This window comes from Paroedura picta, chromosome 7, assembly GCF_049243985.1.
Source record: "Paroedura picta isolate Pp20150507F chromosome 7, Ppicta_v3.0, whole genome shotgun sequence".
NCBI classification, from domain to species: Eukaryota; Metazoa; Chordata; class Lepidosauria; order Squamata; family Gekkonidae; genus Paroedura; species Paroedura picta.
The window spans coordinates 113,095,656-113,121,764 of NC_135375.1; the positions used below are offsets into that span (position 1 = coordinate 113,095,656).

Sequence of the window (26,109 nt, forward strand, 5' to 3'; positions counted from 1 at the left end):
GGGTTGTAGTTTGCTTCCTGTTTACTCTCAGAACAGGAATCCGGAGTGGCAGAGGGGTGAAGAAGCACAAGAGAAGAACACTGTCCATATGATCTCATGAAAAGGGGGTGGCACAGGGAATTTTGGCTTACCCTCATTGAGTTTGAAGTGTGCCATTCATCCAGGTTAATGTGCCAGAGTGGGAAGCAAAAGGTGTTTTGTGTAGATTCAGCTTGCTGAGAAAGTTGTGTAAGAGATATATAAACTGCAAACACTTTGGCATATAAACCGCTTTGAACCCTTGACTGGGAGCTTTTAAAGTGAATGGCCCAACTGGCCCCATTAGCCAAGAGAGAAGTTTCACATGTGCTGAGTGCTTATTTAAGCTGCTATTCCCCAGACCCAACTTCTGATCGTTTTCCTGGCGCTTGGTCTTGTATTGCTTTTACATTGGTAGTTTTTGTCAGTGTCACGTCTAACAAACTTAGGCCTCATCTGTTTTCTGCCCCTGGTTTCAATTGAAATCTTACGTAAGGCTTCTCCAAACAACTTATCACCCTGAAAAGGATAAGCAACGACCACAGTCTTTGAATGGTTATCAGCAGAACACACTCCAAGCCACAAAACGCGACTGGCCGCAGATATGAGGCAGGTGGGGCTGAGAGAGCTCTGACAGAACTGCTTGGTGAGAACAGCTCTATCAGGACTGAGACTGGCTCAAGGTCACCCGGCTATGTAGGGGAGGGGGAACGAAACCCAGCTTGCCAGATTGGAAGCCACTGCTCTTAAACACCATGCTGTCCTTCCCCTCCACAACCCCCACCCTTCTCAGGAAGGATTTGTTGCATAGAAGAGAAGAAGCTGCCAAAGACCTATGTGGAGCCAAAGGTACAGGCTGGACAGGGGGCCAGAGTGGCCAGCCCTTAACTGGGAATTCCTGAGGTGGGCGTGGAGCCTGGGTGCAGGTGCAGAACCACTTTAGGAGAAAAGAACTCTATAGTGACTAGGGGGGCACTAGCGGCAGGGATTTCGTGGGGGGGGGAGTTGTAGCTGGTGGGGCCAATCGGGACTGGATTGCTCCCCCCTCTCCCTCGCTTGCCCACCCCTTCCCTACCTGCCTGCCTGCCTACCTGGCCGCCCTCCCTTGGAGTGAAAGCCGGGTGTGGCCCTGCCCAACTCGCTGTGGCTTGAGGCAGCAGCAGCGGAGCCAGGACATTTAAATACCGCAGCGGGACACGGGACATTTCCCTTAAAAACCTGTCTGTCCCGAGACTAATGGACAGCTTAGTCTATGTACAAATCCTGTACAAAGACCAGGAAACAAGTCACAGGCCCCCACAGGTCAGAGTTCTAGGACTTCACCCCCACAAACCCCACTTGTACTCTGCTGATTGATTTCCTCTAGCGTGCTCACTCTTCTAGAATGGGGCAGCAAACATTTCTCCGCACAAATAATGATCATGCAGGTCACTATCGTATTATTAATCTCCTGCCAGGGCCATTGGAGGAGAGGGGAATTTAGCCCAGTCAGATCAGGAAGTTCCTGGTATTTCGCAAATAATCTCTTCCTGTGTCGTGATTGGGTCTCTGGAGACTTCCAGCCCCTCAGTTCAAGACTTCCTTTCTATTGGCTTTCCGATGAAGAAGAACAATTAGTCAGTTAGACTGCTAGGACTCTCTCCCTCCTCCCCCTCTCTTTCCAAAGTTGTCGCAATTTTCAATAAAGCTTTGTTGTTGTTAGGTGCGAAGTCGTGTCCGACCCATCACGACCCCATGGACAATGATCCTCCAGGCCTTCCTGTCTTCTACCATTCCCCGGAGTCCATTTAAGTTTGCACCTACTGCTTCAGGGACCCTATCCAGCCACCTCATTCTCTGTCGTCCCCTTCTTGTTTTGCCCTCAATCGCTCCCAGCATTAGGCTCTTCTCCAGGGAGTCCTTCCTTCTCAGGAGGTGGCCAAAGTATTTGAGTTTCATCTTCAGGATCGGGACTTCTAAGGAGCAGTCAGGGCTGATCTCCTCTAGGACTGACTGGTTTGTTCGCCTTGCAGTCTAAGGGACTGGGGGGGGGGGGTTGAGGAGTGGCGGATGGGCTGGCTCCTTCCTCCTCTGCATGGTCTGCCTTCTCAGCCTCCTTGGACATCCACCAGACTAGCCTCCGAGTGAGTGTCTTGCACCATTCTGGAAGGCTCCCTCCCTCTCTGCGACGCTGCCCTTTACACATGGATCACACAGGGCTGTAACACTGCATGTCCCTGGCTCTCACAGGGGCCCCAAGCAGTTCTTGAACCCTCTCATGAGCCTCCTGGCAAACGACAGTGACCCACACGTGACAATCCCAGGCTGGTGGGATACATGGATGCTGATTGGGCAGGAGACACTATGGGCAGAAAGTCAACAAGGGGACACCTCTTCTATCTGCTATGGCGGCAGAGTAATCAGCTGGAGCAGCAGGAAGCAAGAGAGTGCAGCTGTCCTCACAACTGAAGCTGATTGTGTATCCGCAGCAGAAGCCTGCAGCCAACTGAAATAGATTCTGCAACTGATGCAAGACTTTGGGATAGAAGGGCCCAAGCCAGTGCCACTTTATGAAGACAACCAAGGATGCATCAAGCTTGCACCAACGGAGAAAACCCCCTCCAGAACTGAGCACACTGAGGTGCAGCATCACCTTGGAAGAAACAAGAAGGAAGGTGGGCTTGATGAGCTGGACCACCGTCCTACGAAGGAAGGATGCCAGATGTGCTCTCCAAGCCACTCTCCAGGGAGAAGTGTCAAAGTCTACGTGAGAAGATGACCCTTGTGGACTTTGAACACCAGACCTTGAGAAGGGGTGTTGGAACAGGCAATGTCTGCAGTACAAAGAGAAGAAGAGCCTGAAGGGGAAGCATGAAGACTCTTAGATAAGAGAGTCAGGTCAGGGACTTCCTCTCCTTTTAAGGGTTGCTTCTTGTCTGTCTCTAGATGGCTACTCTGAGGGGCAATTTCCTCCTTCCTCTCCGGAGCTCCTCTCTCTTAGGCAGCCAAGTAGACAGGCTCTCTCTCTTTCTCTCCTCTATACTATCCAAGGTTGATCGTCCTTAAATAAATCCTTTTCTCCTAAAATACAACGTCTGTATATCCATGACTGACTTACCCTGCTAACACTTTTTGGTCCAGCCTTGCCAAACTGACAACACTCTGTATTCGAAGGATCCAAAACAGGGAGGCCAAATCCACATCAGCGTTTCACCTTCAAATTGGGCATTTAAATGTATCCCCCTCTCTTTTTTGGACTGCGACTGATAAAGCGGGAGGGAAGAGTGCATGCCAAACAGCTGATAATGCCTTCAAAGAGGGGGGGAGCAATTTGAAGGGGCAACTTGAATACCTCCTATTGCCCTTCAGCGTCTGCAGTGCCCCTGCTGTTTTTCATCATGTTCTCCGTGACTTGCTGGATCGCTTTGAAATTATATCTTTAGATGACACCCTGATTTATTTGCAGGATCCTGCAAAGCATACAACTGCGACATCCAGGCAGGGGTGCAACGTCTCACTGCTGCTCTTAGAGTAGCTACGGAGGGTTCAGTTGTGGCCATGGGAATTGCTTTTATACTGGGCCATTCCGCACATCTGCCATGTTGCTGGATGTCCGTGGCAGCCTGAACCACTACAATTTGTAGTGGAATTTTGACATCTCGCACAGTGCAAATTGTAGCACAATATTCCTGCACCTGTAGCGCTTTTTTTGGTTACTCACATGTTTCCAGTCTTGCAGGAATTGCAAACAAGGGGTCAAACAAACTGGCTGGCTCCCAGTTGAATTCTGGATTAAGTTTAAGGTTTTGGTAACCACCTCAGGACCAAGAAGCCCTAGAGCAGGTTTGTGTTCCACATACCTGATAAACTCTCACTATAATTTTTTAAAACTTTTCCCTGCCTCTCAGAGAGAAACAAACAAACAAACAAACAAATAAATGTGGTACCTGAGAGATTAGTTGAAAATGTCCTGCAAAGTCTAGGGGGTTGGACTCAGTGACCCTGAGGCCCCTTCCATGAAAGACTTGCTATCCCAGTACATCTTTCGATAACTTTGGCCCTGCCTCTCCCAGATGTACTAGGATAGCATATTTGCAGCTCTTTCATTCATTCATTCATTCATTCATTCATTCATTCATTCATTCATTCATTCATTCATTCATTCATTCATTCATTGGACTTTGATACCACCCTCCCAGCAAGCCAAGTACTTGCAGATTTTCAGGTGAAAAATGTTTATTCATCTGAATGTTATAAATATGCCAAACAGTAAAACTTTATATGCTACATGATGCTTTAGGCGTAATAGCAAAAAATTGTGCTTTAGGTGTGACAGCAAAACATTGTATATATCTCAATTTTTCAACCAAATTTATATTTTTTTCCAAAGGTGGTGATGGTGGGTAATTCTGCAAATTGTGCATCTCTAGTGAGAAGAGATGCATGAAGATCCGTTCACTGCACATGTTTCAGAATTAAACCCCTCCAGAAAACTAGTTCAAGATCAAGGGCAAAAGTGATTCTTGGAAATGGCGGGGGGGGGGGGGATGTTCTATTTTGGGAGAACTTCTTGCAGCCTACCTGAGTTACTCACCAGAACACTGTTTAACTGCTTGAAGATGGGAGGTAACCTAAGCATGCCTCCATTTAAAAACAATTCTTCCAGCACCTTCAGGACTAATAAGATCTTATTTCAGGGGAATCTTGCATAGAACACAGAAATTTATATTGCAACAAGGCTCAACTCAAGACTACTGATAATGTTTCCTGACACAAGCAGTGTTCCCTCTGGAATGAAGTCAGTTTAGGTTAGTAACAGAAAAGTCTTTTTTTGTTATCTTCATTCTTGATAAGCCCATTAGCCAGCTTTCTCAGTCCGTATAAACACAGCACAGCCGAATATCAACAGACATCGATAACAAAATAAACTTTTATCAAGAAGCAGGAGCCTAAATACAAATGGCCACCAGATGGCACCATTTTTCCACACTACACCTGGCATTTTGTAATATTGTGTCTCAAACTTTGTTTTAGTTTTTTTTTTTTTTTTACTACCAATCCATAATGGCAGCTGCCCAGGGTTGAAAGCAGATTACACATATGCACAAGAACTATTCATCCAATCAAGCGAATTGTACAGAATATAACAGCCACGATTCCTAGTAAAGCAGGAAAATCCAGTAGGATCAACGGCACCATGGACAGAACCCACGGGGGGCCAGGTGATCGTGGCCAAACAGGAAGCCTGAACGGGGGTGGGGGGCTTTGACATGGTCAGTCCAAGCTAGCCTGATGTCGATTGGCCCTGCTTAGTAAATGGGTGGGAGACCCCCAAGGAAGGCAGCCCTGGACCGTGTGAAAGGGAGAAGGGAAGGAAGCAGGGTGCAAGAAACACACTGGATCCACACATCAAACAGAATCAGAACAAATGCCAGAAGCACAGCATTCTGACACTCCCCCAGCAGAGAAACACAGGCTTTGCTCCCCCTCCCCCCCACCCGCCATTAATTTCACAGCCTTTCATGAAGGGTATGCAAAGGTATGAGGGACAGAAGAATTCATTTTTTATGGAGCAAAAACCTTGGGAAAATCTGTGTGTAACCCATCAGGGCCTATTCTGCACACAACAGATAATGCACTTTCAATGCTCTTTATATGTAGATTATTCGGTTCTGCACAGGAAAATCCAGCTGCCAAAGCACACTGAAAGTGCTATGTGTGCGGAATGGGCATGTAGATTCCCTGGGCAACCGAAGGGCAAATTGTAGCACGCACACACACACATGGCCAGTTCGAGTCAGGAAGGTGAGGGGGTCACAGACCCTTCCTCTTCGTGCTGAAGAGCCTTGATGGCACACCTGGGACTTGGGTTCCCCAAGAAGGTGCTGCAACTTGCCCCTGACGGGAGGTCCCCGGGGTTGGCCTGGAGGCTTCCAAAGACCTTGGTAGCAGGGAAGGAGACCCAAACAAGAGCCCAAGAGGCAGAAGGTCCTCCTTGACTCTCCCCCATGCTCAATGCAGAAAGTCTACGCTGATGTTTGTCCAAGAGAAAGCTCACCACCTTCTGCTGGAAGACACACACGTACTGCCAAGGAAGAGCGGGCTCCACCCAAAGGGGGCAGCTTTCTGTCCCAGTTAGGAAGTTTTGCCTCCTGTGACAAGCTGTGCCCTCTAGTCTTGCCCTCTGGATAGAGTGGCCAATCTCCAGGTGCGGCCTGGAGATCCGGAGTGACAGCTGATCACAAGATGGCAGAGATCGGCTCTGCTGGATTACTTATGAGTGTTCTGCATTGCGCAGAGAGTTGGACTAGATCAGTGGTCCCCAACCCCCGGTCCGGAGACCGGTGCCAGTTCGTGGATCAGTCGGTACCGGGCCGCGGCTCCTCCTCGTCCTCCTCCCCAGCTGCTGCCTCAGCGGCTGCCCTGCTACTCTGCTCATCTTTGGTGCTCTCCAGTGGCCACCATGGCTGGGGCTCACCCTCGGCGTGGCACTGCCCAGCTGCTGCTGGCAGTGTCGCCCGCAGGAAAGCAAGTGGAACAGGGGCTCAGGCGGTGATGTCCCTCGGCAAAAGACTACCCCCCCTGGGCCTCAGTAAAATTGTCAAGTGTTGACCGGTCCCCAGTGATAAAAAGGTTGGGGACCACTGGACTAGATGACCCAAGAGGTCTCTACCACCATGTTATGCATCTGACCTCAAGAGCTTCCTGGTTGGTGGAGGCAAAATACCACCAATCTCCAGGTTTTGACACAGATGTCACTCCATCATCCCCTTGGACACTGCATCCCCCTTTCCTGCTGCTTTTTCTTTCTGGCTCCTGGACGGCCCCATTTCGTGATTTCGTTATTTCTGCCGCAGGGAACTCAAGGCAGCTTTCAGTGTAAGCAGAATATTCTCAAAAAAGAACATTAGCAACCCCTTCGGCCTCACCCCCTTTCTTTTTCTTTTTCTTTTTCTTTTTCTTCCCACTCCCAGCCTGCTTTGCTTGACTTGTCCGTCTGTCTTGAGGTGCCCCCTCCTTCCCTCTCCCGCGTGCTCTCCCCGTGAAAATCTGGCACTTTTCCATGTTGGCCCCCAAGTCATGGCAGATCCCAGTAAGAGTTGGATGCTGCTGCTGTCAGCTCAGGCCTAAGGCTCCATATCCACTGCAGCCACATCATGATGAACTGTCTTGATCGTGGATCTCCAGAAGTGGCTCCTGGGCCTTTCACTGCAGGGCCTCCTCCTTCGGGGGATTAAAGGTCTTGAGGGAGGGGCCTTTCTGGGGCTGGTTTGGCCCCCCAGTCCACTCCTGCCCTCCCTCCCTCCCTCCCTCCGCTTTCCAGAAATCAGGGTGTATAAAGGTTGACAGTACTGATGTGGTTGCCAAGGGACCCACAAGAGACACAGAATCCAGTGGGCCTCCTTAAAGTGACAGGTGTGTTTCTGTTCTTTTGGGGAGTTGAGAGACAGCTCTCTGTCTGACCCCAGGAGACTTCTTGGCCTCCTCTGGGTACGGATGTCAGCCTCCATGGGGGATGCTAGCCCAACACTCTGTGTCCTACAGTGGCCAAAACCCAGGGGCCACCAGAAGGTCCAGAGCCCTCCCACTGTTGCCCCCCCCCGAGTGCCATGAACAGAGAGCACCACTGCCCCAGACCTAAGAAAGTGAGAGAGGTCAGCTGGGTCAGGCCAGGGCCCGTCCAGTCTGGCCCTCTGTGCCACACAGTGGATCAATCCCAGGTTCCCCTCCTTCTGGAGAACATCAACAGAGAAATATCTGAAACTGTGGCCAGATATTTGCAAGGTGCCCTCAAACTGCGTCCGGACTGTTATTCAGGACAATTTTCTGGCATATTAATTCCTAGGAGAGTTTTGTGTATTTACTGTGTCTTTGACTTCTTTTTGCTTTCCTGTCTCTGTATTCCACTTCCAACTGTAACACAGATTTTATATGCCAAGAAGCGCTTTCTATTTGGAACTGTGGGTTTCGGTCCTGCTCAGGAGGGTTACCTTTTTTGTGCACAGACTTGGCCATGCCCATTTTAACACTTTTTGTGCTGTTCTCAAAGCATGGTGCAGCGGCTTTAAAAACAAGAGCTTTTCAACAGCAGAAAATGTTTTATCCATCCACCCTTCTTCCCTGACATCTCTCCCCGCCTCCTCCAGGGCTCAAGGGGGGAGACCCTGCCCGGTCTGGCAGAGAGGCCTGGATCCTTCTGTGCTTGGCTGCCATCTCGGAAGAGGCCATGAGAGCCGAGGAGACCCCCCACCCCACCCCAGAGTCCCTCACATAGACGCACATGGCCGCCTGGTCCCTGGAGGAAATCTCAGTCCTGCTGGGAAGGGGTTGTGACCACCTTAAATTTGTGTCCCTAGGTGAACAACACAGAATCTGTGCCGGGTGGGGATCGCTGCTCCGGCTGCCCCCCCCCCCCCGGGAAAGTAAGTAAGCTTGAGGGGGAGGGAAGGGCAGGAAACAGCCCCCTTGGCCACTGTGACCCGAGGGACCGGGGGGGGGGGGCAGGGCCTCCTTTGTGACGTCACCCCCTGCTGGTGCCCTGGGCTGCCGCACCCCGGGGGGGGGGGCTTTGTGGGTTGTTGAAGGAGCCTTGGAGTTGGTGCTGGAGAGAGATTGCTGGAGAAAAATCGTGTTTTGTTTGTTTATTGGTTTATTTCTTTCTGATTTCCGTTTATCCATTTATTTCACTAATTTATTTTGTTTTTTTTAATTATTTTATTTATTCATTTATTTATTCTTTTTGATTCATTGATATGGTTCATTTTTATTCATTTATTTTTACCTTAATATTTATTTGTATATATTTGTACATCTGTATATATTTGTATTTATTTACTTATTTATTTGTACATTTATTTGTAAATTTATTTATTTGTACCTTTGTATATATTGATTTGTATATATCCTGAAGACAATGGCTGTACAACATCTAAAAATGTAAGTGGGGCATCTGCATCTTGTTCCCTCGCTATTTTGATCCCCCCCCCCCCGTAGAACGATCCCCCAAGCGATGTGGGTTGTGAAGCGGCCGGGTTTCTGTTCTCCAGAGATAAGGCTGTCCGAAGGCTCAGCTCCGCATCAGAGGAGGGAAAGGGTGTGTCAGGCCTTCTCCGGTCCCTCCACCCTCCCAGGCAAGAGGGGACAAGAGCCCCCCCCCCCATCTGGTGCCCAGGGGACAGCGGAGAGGAGATTCTCTCCAGACCTCAGACGCCCTGCAGCCCCGTGCCCACCCGGACAAGACTGAAGGGCTTCTGCGGCCTTTCTCCCCAAATCCGCCTTGGCAGTCTTCAGCCCAGCCTCCTCCTGCCCGGTTTGGCTTGACCAGGGAGCCTGGCTGACCAGGAGGGAAGGGGAGGTCCATCAAGGCCGAGCCACGAAGCGGGAGACGGAGGGAACGGCCCTCATCCCAGAGAGGCCCCCTCAAGTGTTCTTCGATATAAGGGCAGGTGAGGGGGGGGGACTGTGGACACAGGGTGCTGCCAGGCCAGTGACTCCCCTCCTCTTCTCTCTCTCCCTTCTAGCCTCCAACGCTTAAGGGCCCTGTTCAAACGGGCCAAGGTCGGCCCCTGGCCGGAGGAGAGGCACAGCCTGCAGGTGAGGAGGCGCTACAGTCGGCCGTGGAACAGAGGGCAGGAAGGCGGGTGGAAGCGGCGGAAGTGTTGAGAAGAGAGAAAACCCCTGGGCTCAAGCCCCCTGTGGCCCTCAGCACAAGGAGTGGTTTGGAACCAGGCCGACTGGGCTTGGAAACCTCGTGGAAATCTCGTGGCACCTCCAAGACCGACCTCATTGATTAGGGTGCGTCATTGGTGGGTCATGGACCCTTTCACCAGTTGGATCTGTGATGACAGACGAAAACGGGGCATTCATGGAGGGCTCCTGTGGGGAGGAGACAAGAGTAGCACCCATGGACACCCTGAGCCTGTCAAGGGTCTCTTTCGATGTAGGGGTGGAGGGGGCATGCCGTGTAAAAGGTGGGGGCGAGTCTCCCCCTAGAGTGACAGGATTTGCTGATTCCCCCACTGGAGTCTGAGGGAGGCCAGGAGCCGAAATGGATACCCTGAGGGTTTCTGTTTATGTGCCCGACAGCAGTGCCCACGGTGGGGAGAAGCCTTGTGCCTGAGGGGCAAACCGGGCTCCCCCCACACAGGAGTGCTCCGCAGTCCTGGCTGGGCTGTGTGGCCCTCGGAGCCCCTGGTGGGGCTGGGAGGACACCGAGGGGGGCTACCACAGACTGCAGGCAGGGAACTCGATGGGGGGAGGCTCTCTCTCCTGCTGTTGATGGAGCCCCACCCACAAACCTGGGAGCCACTGGGCCTGTTGCTGAAGCGATGGTCCACAGGATCCCTGGGGGGCGAGAGGGAAGGAAGGTCCCCACCAGGGGATGATGGGACCCAGCCCAGAACATGGCATCACCTGTGGTACCAAAAGCCCCCCAGCTGGGAAGGGCTCTGATGGAGCCACCTTGGAAGGGGGAAGGAAAGCGGGATCTCTCCGGGTATTAACTGGGTCCTTCCTCCCCAGCTGCCGCTGCCCGCAGGAGGCGCCCCAAAACGGGAGCGGCGGAATACATGGCCCACTTCCCGGCCGCCAAGGAAACGGTAAGTCCCCTGAGGCACGAGGGCCAGAGAAGCCATGGAGACTTTCAGGGGGGATCCTCCTCGGGAGCGATAGTGGCCCAACCAGATAGACTACCCCTGACTGGGGAGGGCTGCTTCTCTCCTTGGCCCTCCACTGCCAGGCTCCCAGCCCCCCTCTTGCCACTTCCGGAGGAGGCGGAAGAGGCAGGGTCCCTCTTTGGGTGCCAAATCCAGAGGCCTGGAGATGGAGTGGTGGTCTTCAAGTCTTCCTGGCCAGACCTGAGGGGAGGGGGGGTCAGCCATATCATGCCAGATTGCTCTTCCCATCAGGCCAGAAAAAGGCTGCAGAGAAGGATGGTGCAGGGTCTGATCCGGGAGGATCCCTCAGAAGGCCCCCTGAACACCCCGCTGGACGTAAGTAGCTGGAGAAGGTGGGAGGCAGATGGGCAGAGGGGATCCAAAGGGAGCCCAGCAGGGAGACACGGTCACCTCTGGCTCAGCACAATCCACCCCACCCTCCTGCCGGAGGGGGGGCCCTCCCAACTGGCTGCTCTAGAACCCCATTCCTGGAATTTGGCTTTCTGTGGCGGCAGCAGAGTGGCTTGCCTCTCTCCTGGGGGAAGAACTCCCAAGGAGCTGCCGTCCGTGAGCCGTGGGAGCACCCCAATGGAGGGGTCACTGGGCACCCGTCCTGTCCCCTCCGGGACTCTGAGGGCCGCTTGAGATGGTGGCTCCGGGGAGTAGAGAGGGAAGTCAATGAGCCTGAGAAACACCAGCTGCCCGCAAGCCTTCGGGGAGGGCGGTATAGAAATGTGAATAAATAAATAGATGAAAATGAAAGCGAACCCCTGTGCTGCTCACACAACCTTCCCTGGGAGAGGATTGCTGATAACAGGAGAACCGAGGCCAGCCAGGCTGGGAGACGACGGCCCCCTCGGGGCAGGTTGGGGGCAGGCAGCTATCCCACAGGAACAGAGCCCTTTTCAAAGCATGGGGCCCACCTCCTCTGGGGATCTTTCTGAAGAGCAGCCCCGTCCTTGGTGGGCAGAGCTGCAGGGGGAGGGGGCATTGAGGACCATGCCCTGGCCGGAGGGCGTAGGCTGAGGGGCAGCTTCCATCCTTCCTTCCTTCCTTCCACAGCAACTCTTATATTAGCACTGGGTCAGGTGGCCTGCCCCAGAGCCCGGGCAGCTGATCTGCTTAGGGATGCCCTTCTGGATGCCTACAGGATGCCTGGCTTGAACGTAAGTCCTCCACCCCCAGCGGGATATGGCCGGTGGAGCCCAGCAAGAGAGGAGGGGCCACTCCCTGGGAGGGGGAAGATGAGGCCTGGTCCTTTGGTGTCCAAAGCGCCCTCCCTCCCTGACTCTTCCCTGAAATGCCAGAGTGTCCACCCCTGGGACATTCTACCTTCTCTTCTAAGGTCCCCCCCAGGGTCAGTGGGGAGGGTCAGGTGGGGGAAGACCCCAGTGGTTCAGGGCTCCTGGGCTGTCTCTGGATGGACAAGACAGGCCTCTTCTTCTGCTTCCAATCTAAATCATTGACCAAGATGAATACGGGCACTTGGTGGCAAAGCTCTCCGTCTCCCTGGCCGACCCGGAAGCGGAGGTCCAGGAGAAGGTCAGGGAGGTCATGGGACAGCTGATGCAAGTGGAGCAGAAGGGGCAGGGTGAGTTCACGTCCCTTTTCTGGGGTGGAGCACTTCCTCCCTTAAGAGCCACGGAGTTCCTTTGTCACTCAGAAATTCCTATATTCTATTCCACAAATGATTAGATATCCCCCCACGATAGAAGAACAAACCCATTAGTCGTACCCCACCCTTCTACTAATCACATCGAAACACACTCGCTGGACACCCAAGCTCCAGCAAGCCACAATCAACACTCCCTGACGTTTCAGGAGGGGGGGGGGGGGAGAGCCTAACCAGCCTTTTCCTTTCTGACATATGTGAGCTATTCAGTAGGCAAACTGGCCGAGCAATTCCTTAGAAAGCCAGATCATACAGGCTGAGAGCTATGTGTTTGAACTGAAATATATATATTCATCCTGACTCTGCAGTAGATATGCTGGTGTGGTTTCCATGGGGGCAGTGGGTTCTGCAGTAGCAGAAAGCCCCCTGGATGCCTTCTCTCTCTCCCATTTGAAAGGCAGTCCCCAGCCAGAGCCCCACACGCTCCTTAGCACGTTTAAATGCTGGTAGCATGCGCGCTCCTGGAGCTCCCAAAAAAAACCCTTCATAGCACCCCTGGCACACGCTCTGAGACTTTTTCCAGCCACAAAGAGAACCCCTTTGGATCCCCAGAGCACTCCCTATGTGTAAAACTGTACAACAGCCCGCTCTGCAGGGCTGGCTTTTAGCACCAAAGATCCAAAATTAATTCATTTTGTTATTTTAATCAGGCCATGGTTGGATACCGAGTGTAGAAGGGAAGAAATGCACCCCCCGAGCCCCCCCAACCTCCCCCCCCCACCTACCATCCCCTGCCACACTCTCTGAAACTTCCTCCAGTCACACAGAGAACCCTTTTGGAGTCCCAGAGCATTCCCTATGTATAAAACTGTACAACAGCCCGCTCTGCAGGGCTGGCTTTTAGCATCAGAGATCCAAAATTAACCTGATTATTTTAATTAAAAAATAATACGTTTGAAATTAACAAGGATAAAAAACTTTGGCCTATGTCCAAGAACCAAATTGGGACATCATGATTGCTTTTCTCCCTATGTGCTTCTGCAGAGAGACTCTTCTTGTAAATCCTTACAAGAGCCCACCCTGCAGGATTGGTTTTTTAGCATCAAAGATCCAAAATTAATCTCCTTATTTTATGCAGGCTATGATACTTTTGAAATTAACAAGGATAAAAACTTTGAGCAATGTCCAAGTACCAACTAAGGGACATCATGATTGCTTTTTCGCCCTATGTGCTTCTGCAGGGGAGACTCTTCTTGTAAATCCTTACAAGAGCCCACCCTGCAGGATTGGTTTTTTAGCATCAAAGATCCAAAATTAATCAGCTTATTTTATGCAGGCTATGATACTTTGAAATTAACAAGGATAAAAAATACAGCACCATCTACAGGGGCATTCTGATCGGCTTTTCTCTCATGTGCTTGTGCTAGGAGACTCTGCTTGTAAAATCCTTACACCTACCCGCCCCGCAGGGGTGGTTTTTCAGTATCAAAGATTCAAAATTAATCTGCTTATTTTAATTAAAGCAAGACTCAGGCTACAACAAGACATAATTCCAACTCCTCCCATTTCAGCCTGAGGGGCCAACCTGACCACGTGGGCAGGACCTTACACCCGCCTTAGTCCCGCCTCCTCTGAGCTCTCATTGGTCAGAAAATACTGCACGCTCATTGGCTGGGGCACCTGTCCTGATGAATGGTATACTCTCAGTACTACCTCAGAAACCGGCGCTTGGTCTGTTGCCATCGAATTCTGGGTACGGATTCACTTCCAAGTAACCCTTTAAAATTAACCCTTTAAAAACATCTACGTTTAACCCAATTAACCCTTAAAAAACATCTATGTGAAGATCCACTTTGTCCTGACTGGCCAATGAAGATCAAGAAGGAAACCGCCCAGATCGCTGTTGATCCAGGCTCTCTGCTCCCCTCAGGTGCGAGCTACCTTCTAAAAACAATCAAACAAAGGCTAAGTGATCTCTTGTTCCTGCGTAAATTTCCGCCAATTCCGCCTGCTTGCTCAACTAGCCCCTGACGGGAGGTCCCTGGGGTTGGCCTGGAGGCTTCCAAAGACCTTGGTAGCAGGGAAGGAGGCCCAAACAAGAGCCCAAGAGGCAGAAGGGCCTCCTTGACTCGCCCCCATGCTCAATGCAGAAAGTCCACGCTGATGTTTGTCCAAGAGAAAGTTCACCACCTTCTGCTCGAAGACACACACGTACTGCCAAGGAAGAGCGGGCTCCACCCAAAGGGGGCAGCTTTCTGTCCCAGTTAGGAAGTTTGGCCTCCTGTGACAAGCTCTGACCTCTAGTCTTGCCCTCTGGATAGAGTGGCCAATCTCCAGGTGTGGCCTGGAGATCCGGAGTGACAGCTGATCACAAGATGACAGAGATCGGCTCCGCTGGAGTACTTATGAGTGTCCTGCATTGCGCAGAGGGTTGGACTAGATGACCCGGGAGGTCCCTTCCAACTTGTTATGCATCCGACCTCCAGAGCTTCCTGGCTGGTGGAGGCAAAATACCTGCAATCTCCAGGTTTTGACACAGATGTCACCCCATCATCCCCCTGGACACTGTCTCTCTTTCTGGCTCCTGGACTGCCCCATTTCGTTATAGGATTTAAAACATTTCCGAGCAACCTCAGGGAACTCAAGGCGGCTTTCAATGTAAGCAGAATATGATCAAAAGAGAACATTAGCAACGCTATGAAGCCTATAAATTACAGATGGGAAGGCAGAGACCCCTTCGGCCTCCCCCCCTTTCTTTTTCTTTTTCTTCCCACTCCCAGCCTGCTTTGCTTGACTTGTCCGTCTGTCTTGAGGTGCCCCCTCCTTCCCTCTCCCTCGTGCTCTCCCCGTGAGTAGTCTGGCGCTTTTCCATGTTGGCCCCCAAGTCATGGCAGGTCCCAGTAAGAGTTGGATGCTGCTGCTGTCAGCTCAGGCCTCAGGCTCCATAGCCACTGCAGCCACGTCATGATGAACTTGATCGTGGATCTCCAGAAGTGGCTCCTGGGCCTTTCACTGCAGGGCCTCCTCCGTCGGGGGATTAAAGGTCTTGAGGGAGGGGCCTTTCTGGGGCTGGTTTGGCCCCCCAGTCCACTCCTGCCTTCCCTCCCTCCCTCCCTCCCTCCCTCCCCCAGCTTTCCAGAAATCAGGGTGTATAAAGGTTGACAGTACTGCTGTGGTTGCCAAGGGACCCACAAGAGACACAGAATCCAGTGGGCCTCCTTAAAGTGACAGATGTGTTTCTGTTCTTTTGGGGAGTTGAGACACAGCTCTCTGTCTGACCCCAGGAGACTTCTTGGCCTCTTCTGGGTACGGATGTCAGCCTCCATGGGGGATGCTAGCCCAACACTCTGTGTCCTACAGTGGCCAAAACCCAGGGGCCACCAGAAGGTCCAGAGCCCTCCCACTGTTGCCACCCCCCCACTGCCATGAACAGAGAGCACCACTGCCCCAGACCTAAGAAAGTGAGAGAGGCCAGCTGGGTCAGGCCAGAGGCCCGTCCACTCTGGCCCTTTGTGCCACACAGTGGCTCAATCCCAGATTCCCCTCCTTCTGGAGAACATCAACAGAGAAATATCTGAAACTGTGGCCAGATTTTTGCAAGGTGCCCTCAAACTGCATCCGGACTGTTATTCAGGATAATTTTCTGGCATATTAATTCCTGGGAGAGCTTTGTATATTTACTGTGTCTTTGACTTCTTTTTGCTCTCCTGTCTCTGTATTCCACTTCCAACTGTAACACTGATTTTATATGCCAAGAAGCGGTTTCAATTTGGAACTGTGGATTCTGGTCCGGAGGGTTACCTTTTTTGTGCACAGAATTGGCCATGCCCATTTTAACACTTTTTGTGCTGTTCTGAAAACACGGTGCATCGGCTTTAAAAACAAGAGCTTTTCAACAGCAGAAAATGTTTTCATCCATCCACCCTTCTTCCCTGACATCTCTCCCTGCCTCCTCCAGGGCTCAAGGGGGGGGGAGACCCTGCCCTGTCTGGCAGAGAGGTCTGGATCCTTCTATGCTTAGCTACCATCTTGGAAGAGGCCATGAGAGCCGAGGAGACCCCCACCCCACCCCAGAGTCCCTCACATAGACGCACATGGCCGCCTGGTCCCTGGAGGAAATCTCAGTCCTGCTGGGAAGGGGTTGTGACCACCTTACATTTGTGTCCCAAGGTGAACAACACAGAATCTGTGCCGGGTGAGGATCGTTGCTCCAGCTGCCCCCCCCCCCCCGGGAAAGTAAGTAAGCTTGAGGGGGAGGGAAGGGCAGGAAACAGCCCCCTTGGCCACTGTGACCCGAGGGACCGGGGGGGGGGGGGGGCAGGGCCTCCTTTGTGACGTCACCCCCTGCTGGTGCCCTGGGCTGCCGCACCCCGGGGGGGGGGCTTTGTGGGTTGTTGAAGGAGCCTTGGAGTTGGTGCTGGAGAGAGATTGCTGGAGAAAAATCGTGTTTTGTTTGTTTATTGGTTTATTTCTTTCTGATTTCCGTTTATCCATTTATTTCACTAATTTATTTTGTTTTTTTTAATTATTTTATTTATTCATTTATTTATTCTTTTTGATTCATTGATATGGTTCATTTTTATTCATTTATTTTTACCTTAATATTTATTTGTATATATTTGTACATCTGTATATATTTGTATTTATTTACTTATTTATTTGTACATTTATTTGTAAATTTATTTATTTGTACCTTTGTATATATTGATTTGTATATATCCTGAAGACAATGGCTGTACAACATCTAAAAATGTAAGTGGGGCATCTGCATCTTGTTCCCTCGCTATTTTGATCCCCCCCCCCCCCCCGTAGAACGATCCCCCAAGCGATGTGGGTTGTGAAGCGGCCGGGTTTCTGTTCTCCAGAGATAAGGCTGTCCGAAGGCTCAGCTCCGCATCAGAGGAGGGAAAGGGTGTGTCAGGCCTTCTCCGGTCCCTCCACCCTCCCAGGCAAGAGGGGACAAGAGCCCCCCCCCCATCTGGTGCCCAGGGGACAGCGGAGAGGAGATTCTCTCCAGACCTCAGACGCCCTGCAGCCCCCTGCCCACCCGGACAAGACTGAAGGGCTTCTGCGGCCTTTCTCCCCAAATCCGCCTTGGCAGTCTTCAGCCCAGCCTCCTCCTGCCCGGTTTGGCTTGACCAGGGAGCCTGGCTGACCAGGAGGGAAGGGGAGGTCCATCAAGGCCGAGCCACGAAGCGGGAGACGGAGGGAACGGCCCTCATCCCAGAGAGGCCCCCTCAAGTGTTCTTCGATATAAGGGCAGGTGGGGGGGGGGACTGTGGACACAGGGTGCTGCCAGGCCAGTGACTCCCCTCCTCTTCTCTCTCTCCCTTCTAGCCTCCAACGCTTAAGGGCCCTGTTCAAACGGGCCAAGGTCGGCCCCTGGCCGGAGGAGAGGCACAGCCTGCAGGTGAGGAGGCGCTACAGTCGGCCGTGGAACAGAGGGCAGGAAGGCGGGTGGAAGCGGCGGAAGTGTTGAGAAGAGAGAAAACCCCTGGGCTCAAGCCCCCTGTGGCCCTCAGCACAAGGAGTGGTTTGGAACCAGGCCGACTGGGCTTGGAAACCTCGTGGAAATCTCGTGGCACCTCCAAGACCGACCTCATTGATTAGGGTACGTCATTGGTGGGTCATGGACCCTTTCACCAGTTGGATCTGTGATGACAGACGAAAACGGGGCATTCATGGAGGGCTCCTGTGGGGAGGAGACAAGAGTAGCACCCATGGACACCCTGAGCCTGTCAAGGGTCTCTTTCGATGTAGGGGTGGAGGGGGCATGCCGTGTAAAAGGTGGGGGCGAGTCTCCCCCTAGAGTGACAGGATTTGCTGATTCCCCCACTGGAGTCTGAGGGAGGCCAGGAGCCGAAATGGATACCCTGAGGGTTTCTGTTTATGTGCCCGACAGCAGTGCCCACGGTGGGGAGAAGCCTTGTGCCTGAGGGGCAAACCGGGCTCCCCCCACACAGGAGTGCTCCGCAGTCCTGGCTGGGCTGTGTGGCCCTCGGAGCCCCTGGTGGGGCTGGGAGGACACCGAGGGGGGCTACCACAGACTGCAGGCAGGGAACTCGATGGGGGGAGGCTCTCTCTCCTGCTGTTGATGGAGCCCCACCCACAAACCTGGGAGCCACTGGGCCTGTTGCTGAAGCGATGGTCCACAGGATCCCTGGGGGGCGAGAGGGAAGGAAGGTCCCCACCAGGGGATGATGGGACCCAGCCCAGAACATGGCATCACCTGTGGTACCAAAAGCCCCCCAGCTGGGAAGGGCTCTGATGGAGCCACCTTGGAAGGGGGAAGGAAAGCGGGATCTCTCCGGGTATTAACTGGGTCCTTCCTCCCCAGCTGCCGCTGCCCGCAGGAGGCGCCCCAAAACGGGAGCGGCGGAATACATGGCCCACTTCCCGGCCGCCAAGGAAACGGTAAGTCCCCTGAGGCACGAGGGCCAGAGAAGCCATGGAGACTTTCAGGGGGGATCCTCCTCGGGAGCGATAGTGGCCCAACCAGATAGACTACCCCTGACTGGGGAGGGCTGCTTCTCTCCTTGGCCCTCCACTGCCAGGCTCCCAGCCCCCCTCTTGCCACTTCCGGAGGAGGCGGAAGAGGCAGGGTCCCTCTTTGGGTGCCAAATCCAGAGGCCTGGAGATGGAGTGGTGGTCTTCAAGTCTTCCTGGCCAGACCTGAGGGGAGGGGGGGTCAGCCATATCATGCCAGATTGCTCTTCCCATCAGGCCAGAAAAAGGCTTCAGAGAAGGATGGTGCAGGGTCTGATCCGGGAGGATCCCTCAGAAGGCCCCCTGAACACCCCGCTGGACGTAAGTAGCTGGAGAAGGTGGGAGGCAGATGGGCAGAGGGGATCCAAAGGGAGCCCAGCAGGGAGACACGGTCACCTCTGGCTCAGCACAATCCACCCCACCCTCATGCCGGAGGGGGGCCCTCCCAACTGGCTGCTCTAGAACCCCATTCCTGGAATTTGGCTTTCTGTGGCGGCAGCAGAGTGGCTTGCCTCTCTCTGGGGGAAGAACTCCCAAGGGGCTGCCGTCCGTGAGCCGTGGGAGCACCCCAATGGAGGGGTCACTGGGCACCCGTCCTGTCCCCTCCGGGACTCTGAGGGCCGCTTGAGATGGTGGCTCCGGGGAGTAGAGAGGGAAGTCAATGAGCCTGAGAAACACCAGCTGCCCGCAAGCCTTCGGGGAGGGCGGTATAGAAATGTGAATAAATAAATAGATAAAAATGAAAGCGAACCCCTGTGCTGCTCACACAACCTTCCCTGGGAGAGGATTGCTGATAACAGGAGAACCGAGGCCAGCCAGGCTGGGAGACGACGGCCCCCTCGGGGCAGGTTGGGGGCAGGCAGCTATCCCACAGGAACAGAGCCCTTTTCAAAGCATGGGGCCCACCTCCTCTGGGAATCTTTCTGAAGAGCAGCCCCGTCCTTGGTGGGCAGAGGTGCAGGGGGAGGGGGCATTGAGGACCATGCACTGGCCGGAGGGCGTAGGCTGAGGGGCTGCTTCCATCCTTCCTTCCTTCCTTCCACAGCAACTCTTATACTAGCACTGGGTCAGGTGGCCTGCCCCAGAGCCCGGGCAGCTGATCTGCTTAGGGATGTCCTTCTGGATGCCTACAGGATGCCTGGCTTGAACGTAAGTCCTCCACCCCCAGCGAGATATGGCCGGTGGAGCCTAGCAAGAGAGGAGGGGCCACTCCATCTCTGGGAGGGGGAAGATGAGGCCTGGTCCTTTGGTGTCCAAAGCGCCCTCCCTCCCTCCCTCCCTGACTCTTCCCGGAAATGCCAGAGTGTCCACCCCTGGGACATTCTTCCTTCTCTTCTAAGGTCCCCCCCAGGGTCAGTGGGGAGGGTCAGGAGGGGGAAGACCCCAGTGGTTCAGGGCTCCTGGGCTGTCTCTGGATGGACAAGACAGGCCTCTTCTTCTGCTTCCAATCTAGATCGTCAGCCATGATACATTCGGGCACCTGGTGGCAAAGCTGTCCGTCTCCCTGGCCGACCCGGAAGCGGAGGTCCAGGAGAAGGTCAGGGAGGTCACGGGACAGCTGATGCAAGTGGAGCAGAAGGGGCAGGGTGAGTTCACGTCCCTTTTCTGGGGTGGAGCACCCACTCCCTTAAGAGCCACGGAGTTCCAGATAAGCCTTCCCCGCCACGGCCTCCAGACCTCTGGCCCCCACGACCCCAGCCCTCCACTGGTGCCAGAGGGGGAGGCCAGCGAGGCCCAGGCGGAGGGGGAGGAACCACCCCCAGGCCAGGAGGAAGCACAGCTGTTCTGAGCAGGGCCAGTCTGCTTGAGCTCCCCCCCCCCCCCCCGGTGTCTTCCTTTCAGGCCGGAGCAAGTTCACTTGGGAGGAGGACCCAGAGCGGCCCTGGAGGGAGAGCTACGCCCACCTCATAGGGGCAGCTGAGGTACGGAGGCCCGTCTGTGGTGCTGGCCAGGCAGTCTTGGAAAGGCCTCGCCTCTTGGGCCTGGGTCAAGGGGCCTTGGTTCATTCCCCGGGAAGGACACAGCAGAGCTCCCTTGGGGGATTCTTCCATCAGCGGTGTGCAGGGAGACTGGGAGTCCCCCCTTCCCTTCGCCATGCCACAGCTCTGGAGCATGCTCTGAGTCCCATTTCCTCGCAGGGGAGCTGTTTGTAGCCTCCCTTTAAAAAGAAGGGAGGGAGGGAGGGCAAGAAGGAGCCAAAACCTCTGGAGAAGAGGGACCAGGACGGGTTGGGAGAGGACTGACAGGGTCTCTTCCTGGTTTCAGGTGTTCGGAGGTCACCTAAGGGAGAGGCAGAGGCTCTCTCTCCAGGAGGCCGCTCTGGAGGACGCCCTGAGCCTGGACGGGCGGTGGGTGAGGGAGGGAGGCCTCTTGGTCCTCCTCTCCCTCCTGGGCCAGGCCAGGGCCCTGCTGGAGGAGGAGGTGCGTAGATGGGGAGATCAAGCATAGAGGGGGGGCCAAACATCCCAACCCCCTTGCTGAGGCTGAAAAGAGGGCAGGAATCATTGGGAGCGTTTCTCCATCTCCCCAGATCGAAGACCTTCGGAGCAACCTCTCTGCCCTGCTCTATAATCTCTGGCGGGCCCTCGTTTGTCGCTGTTCTTGAAAGGCCTCTGCCTCCGGGCCACGAGGGCTCCTCTGAGGAAGGCCCTTGCTGGCTTTCCCCTACTCAGAAGTAAGTCTGCTATCTCTTGCCTATTTTATGGACCGCTGCAAGAGAGCTGACCCTGGGCCGGCCTGCTTTTCTTTTCTCCCCTACAGATGAGTAAAAGGACCCTGCAGGAGTGCCCTTCCTCCTCCTCCAGTTCATCTCAGCCACTCAAGAGGGCTTCCAGGTAATGAAGACTTGCTTTCCTCCTGACCCTGTTCTTTGGCATGCCGACCCCATGCTCTCCTTCGTGAAAGAGGCCAATGCACCCATCTCAACCACTGGAGCCATGCTGTCGCAGGAGGTGTGGCCCACAGATCTCCTACATCCCTGTGCACATTCCTGTCGATTTTCGCTGTTTCTCAAGATCCCTTTGCCTCCGGGCAACAAGTGCTCCTTTTGAGGAAGTCCCTTCTGATAAACTGCAGGTTGACCTGCCCCTTTGGGACCCCAACCTAGAAGCGAGTCAGTGATCTGTTCCATAATTTCTGTATCGGGGCAAGTGAGCTGACGCAGGGGCCTGCCTGCTTTTCTTCTCTCCCCTACAGAGGAAAGAAGACCCTGTAGGAGTGCCCTTCCTCCCTCTCCTCCTCCTCCTGCCTTTCTCATGCTGGGACTCTGGCGCACAACCAAGCCTCCCAAGCCAAGTTCAGCCATTTCGTTGGCAGCTGTTGCAGCGGTCCCCAGTGGCTCCCCCTCCTCTTGGGACGTGTCTGGTCACTCCTCCTGAGAAGCCAGAAGCCTCGCCTGTGTTCCTGGCCCAGGGCACATTGGACACGAGGGTGAGATCAGACCAGGGTCATCTTCCTCGGGAGCCAGCTGAAGGACCAAGCACCTAAGCAGCCAACACCACAGATGGAGGGGGAGTCCCCCTGATGAATAGTCATGGGGAGTTTCTGTGCCACTTCCAAGCTGCTTCCTCCGTCCAAGAGAAGATAGGAGGGGCTCTTGGTCCTATCCGGCTCCTGCAGCAGCAGCTAACCTCAGAAGCCTCCTGTAGAATCGAGTTCCGGTTAGTGGTCCAAGACCTAGCCTGGTGCAAGGATGCTCTGCAGGACCAGTCCCTCGAAAGCCTCTCAGACCAGTTTCCTGATGAAGCTGGCATGGTGGAGCACCCTGCTTCCCTGGATTCCTGATCGACCTTCGCTTGAGACCTGAGGGCTGCTTAGAAGACAGGAGGGTGCCTGGTTAGGTGGGCGGGGCCACACTGGGGTGCATGCTCAGTTCCCAGTCTCCCTCCCCTACCCAGGACTGGTTTACGCCACAGAGGGATTGCCCAGGCAGCTTCAGGGAAGCAGGCAGGCCCATGCGTCTCGAAGGAAGAGAACGGTGGCGCAGCAGGTCCAACTCATGCTTTTACTGCTGGGGTAAAAGCAGAGGCCATTCCGCACAAGGACCAATGTTGCCAATTGCTTTCACAAAGCGGAAACGCTATTTTAAAGAGTGGAATCTCGGCTTTCCGCATATCTTCATTTGTAGTGGAATCCAGTAGCGTTTCATTCGTTCCTCACAGGTTTCCAGTCTTGCAGGAATCGCTAGAAAGGAAGCAATTCTTTTCTGTGCTTGTTCCCGCCCCTGGCCGTCAATCAAACGGAACAGCCAATGAGCGGTTGTTATCATGCTCCTGAAAAGCCCCTTTCCCTTTAAGCACAGGTAAAAAAACACACACACACAAACATGTTGCAGCCAATATGCGTTGATTCGTTGCAATGGAGAGGAAGGGGGACGTGACTAAGCCGCTTTGAGTCTCCTTCGAGAAGAGAAAAGTGACATATAAGAACCAACTCTTCTTTATCTTCAGTAATATCAGGGCTCTCTCAGCCTCACCCACCTCACAGGGTGTCTGTTGTGGGGAGAGGAAAGGGAACGCGGATGTAAGCCGCTTTGAGCCTCCTGAATCTATTGGAGAGCCAGTTTGGTGTAGTGGGTAGGAGTGCGGACTTCTAATCTGGCATGCCAGGTTCGATTCTGCGCTCCCCCACATGCAGCCAGCTGGGTGACCCTGGGCTCGCCACGGCACTGATACAACTGTTCTGACTGAGCAGTGATATCAGGGCTCTCACAGGGTGTCTGTTGTGGGGAGAGGAAAGGGAAGGCGACTGTAAGCCGCTTTGAGCCTCCTTCGCGTAGGGAAAAGCGGCATATAAGAACCAACTCTTCTTCTTCTTCTAGTTACGAGGCTTCACCCCCCTCTGCAACCCCCAGGTAGCCAGCTGACAGAAATGATGATTCTGTGAACTTAGGCAGATTGTAATTGGGTGGACAGAACGGATTGGGTCTAATGCTTGATTTCTTTCCTGGATTAACTTCACATTAATTTTCTATTGAATTAAACTGGTCCATGGAGCCGCGGCTCCTTCTTGTCCTCCTCCCTGGCTGCTGCCTCGGGGGCTGCCCTGCCATTCTACTGCTGGCTCACCTTTGGTGCTTTCCAATGGCTACCATGGCTGGGGCTCCCCCTCGGTGTGGCACTTCATAGCTGCTGCTGGCAGCGCCCCCCAGTGGGTGACGGGAAGTCAGGGGCACCGACGGGGAAGCAAGTGGAGCAGGGGCACAGGCGGCAGCGATGTCCCTTGGCAAAAGACTACCCCCCCCCCCCCCGGGACTCAGTAAGATTGTCAAGCATTGACCGGTCCCCGGTGATAAAAATGTTGGGGACCACTGGTGTAAACAAAGTGATTGCAATCTTCCGATTGATCATACAGTTATTAGAAACTGACTATATTTCTGCATATTGGTTGGACTGTTTTTGACCCGTGGCAGTATGTTCCTCTCAGACTGTTGCAAAGAGCTGTCCGGAGCCGAGGGGGTCTCCTTGGCGGGTCTGCAGGGGTTCTCTTCTAGCGCTGCGGGGCTTCACACGATTTTCGTGTTGACAAGCTGGAATGATGCAGTCTGGATCCTATTGGATTGATAACTGATTGGTGGATTGATAACTGTTAGGTGGGTTGATAACTGATTGACAGATCAGGGTGCTTGTTAGTGCTTGTTAGTGGTTTGTTAGTGGTTTGTAATCCACCAAAGGGTGCTTGTTAGTGGTTTGTAATCCACCACTTGGGAGAGGAGTGACAAGTGGAGAGGGGCGACGTTGGCCTTCATCCAACAGCAGAAGACCAGAAGGTTGGCTCTGTAAGTATTGTTGTATAAAGGTATCTCTGTGTGTTAAATTGGTTTTTAAAGCCTTTTTAATGGGAGGGACTCTGTGCTCAGCTCTTGTGGCCCTTTCTTCTATGCCCAGGGTGATGCCAATCACTGCTTTGGGGTCAGGAATTTTCCTCCAGGCTAGATTGGCCTAAAGATCCTGAAGGTTTTTCGCCTTCATAGAACCCGGTAAAGAGCCCTTCAAATATCTATCTGTCTCTAGGATCTTGTTGTTGGGAAGCTATGCTTTTAAATTGTTTCATGTACTGTATATTTGCCCAAATAAATGTGTACTTTGAAGCACCGCGGTTTCTGGAACATCAGCACTTTGCCTCTTTCTGCTTCTCCCTGGACTACCTGAGGCACCCTTCCTCCCCAAACGGCCGATCACAAGCTCCCAGGGCCCCCTTTCCTCCGTGAAAGGTACAGAACTCTGGCTGGGCAAGGGACATTTTGCGAGGCTGAGATGTGCAGGCGGCTTTCCAGGGCCGCTGGCCGAAGGGTGATACAGCTTCCCAGCCTGCTGTGAATTGGTGGCCTTTGCCGGTAGGACTCTCTGGGACTATTCCCACTCCAGCTGGCCCTTTTGAGTTTGGAGCGGGCACACGGTGGTATTTAAAAGGGGGACCTTCCGTTGCTAATTCCAAAGCCGGATTCTGAGGGCCATTCCGTACAGCTGGTAGAAATCCGTAATCAACACTGAATATTCCATTGCTGTGTATTGTAGCGTTCCTTCGTGATTTCACACCTGCCCCAAAACCCCGTTCTCCTAGTGTGACTGTTTCTCCTCCAGCGTTCCTCACCTACTTCCGGTTCTTGCCGAGGAGCAGTGAAAACGCCACAAACTCCCCCCCACCCCACCTCAAGCCTGCCAATCAACCGGACAACCAATCAGCCTCGGCTTGCCTAGCAAGGCAAAGCCCGCCTCCCCCCCCCTGCTTTTTCATTTTAAAAACACAGAATTAATTGTTGCCATGCAATTTCCTTTTTTCACAGAGGCATTGGTTAACTGTCACAGCTGTGTCTTCAGGTTTGGATAGTTTCATAGCGCAAACGTATAGGTAGAGACTGCAGCCTGTTGGACTTGCCCTGTGTTTAGATGGGAAGGAGTTGATTCCATAAAAATTAATCAATCTGGCCTTTGTGAGTGGGGCAAGGAACAGGGTGCAAATCTCCCCAAACAGCAGCCCCTTCTCAGAGGTGATGCTTGGGGGCCTAAAGATTGGTCAGTGATTTACAACCAAAAAACCAAACCACAAGGGCAGCAGAGTCTGTGAGCGAAGGACATTTTATTTTGGAGGGAGGGAGGGAGGGAGTGTGTATGTGTGTGTGCGGAGGGGGGGGGACAGACTGGAAAAAAGTAAAAATTAAAAAAATTATGCCTGGCAGAGTTGATTCCAACTGAGGACTTTGCCCTTCCCTGGCAGTGAACTTCTCTGGATCTGGCAACCTCAACCCCCCATCTCCTTCCAGCAGCCAGAGGTGACCTATCAAGTCGGGGGGTGGGGGGTAGTAACCTGTTGTTTCCTGCCATTCCCCAACAAAAAACGGGGGGCGGTATTTTGCTTGAG

General features: G+C 53.4%; 1 protein-coding gene across 6 annotated transcripts; it reads left to right on the top strand.

Annotated features, from left to right (window-relative positions):
* Positions 1 to 8,559: 8,559 nt before the first annotated feature.
* LOC143841558 (uncharacterized) lies at positions 8,560 to 24,838 on the top strand. Of its 6 annotated transcripts, none has more exons than XM_077345974.1 (15): positions 8,560 to 8,934; positions 9,519 to 9,792; positions 10,519 to 10,595; positions 10,905 to 10,988; positions 11,715 to 11,818; positions 16,435 to 17,875; positions 18,602 to 18,678; positions 18,988 to 19,071; positions 19,796 to 19,899; positions 20,204 to 20,336; positions 20,593 to 20,672; positions 21,016 to 21,171; positions 21,281 to 21,424; positions 21,511 to 21,584; positions 21,946 to 24,838. In XM_077345974.1, the coding sequence occupies exons 9-13, from the start codon at positions 19,885 to 19,887 to the stop codon at positions 21,353 to 21,355; spliced, it is 459 nt and encodes a 152-aa protein (XP_077202089.1). In that variant the 5' UTR covers positions 8,560 to 8,934; positions 9,519 to 9,792; positions 10,519 to 10,595; positions 10,905 to 10,988; positions 11,715 to 11,818; positions 16,435 to 17,875; positions 18,602 to 18,678; positions 18,988 to 19,071; positions 19,796 to 19,884; the 3' UTR covers positions 21,356 to 21,424; positions 21,511 to 21,584; positions 21,946 to 24,838. The 6 variants fall into 6 exon arrangements, with proteins under 6 accessions (XP_077202089.1, XP_077202092.1, XP_077202091.1 ...); XM_077345977.1 differs by having other exon boundaries at positions 9,519 to 9,591; XM_077345976.1 differs by lacking the exon at positions 8,560 to 8,934 and having other exon boundaries at positions 9,078 to 9,792; positions 16,435 to 17,016; positions 17,602 to 17,875.
* Positions 24,839 to 26,109: the final 1,271 nt, after the last annotated feature.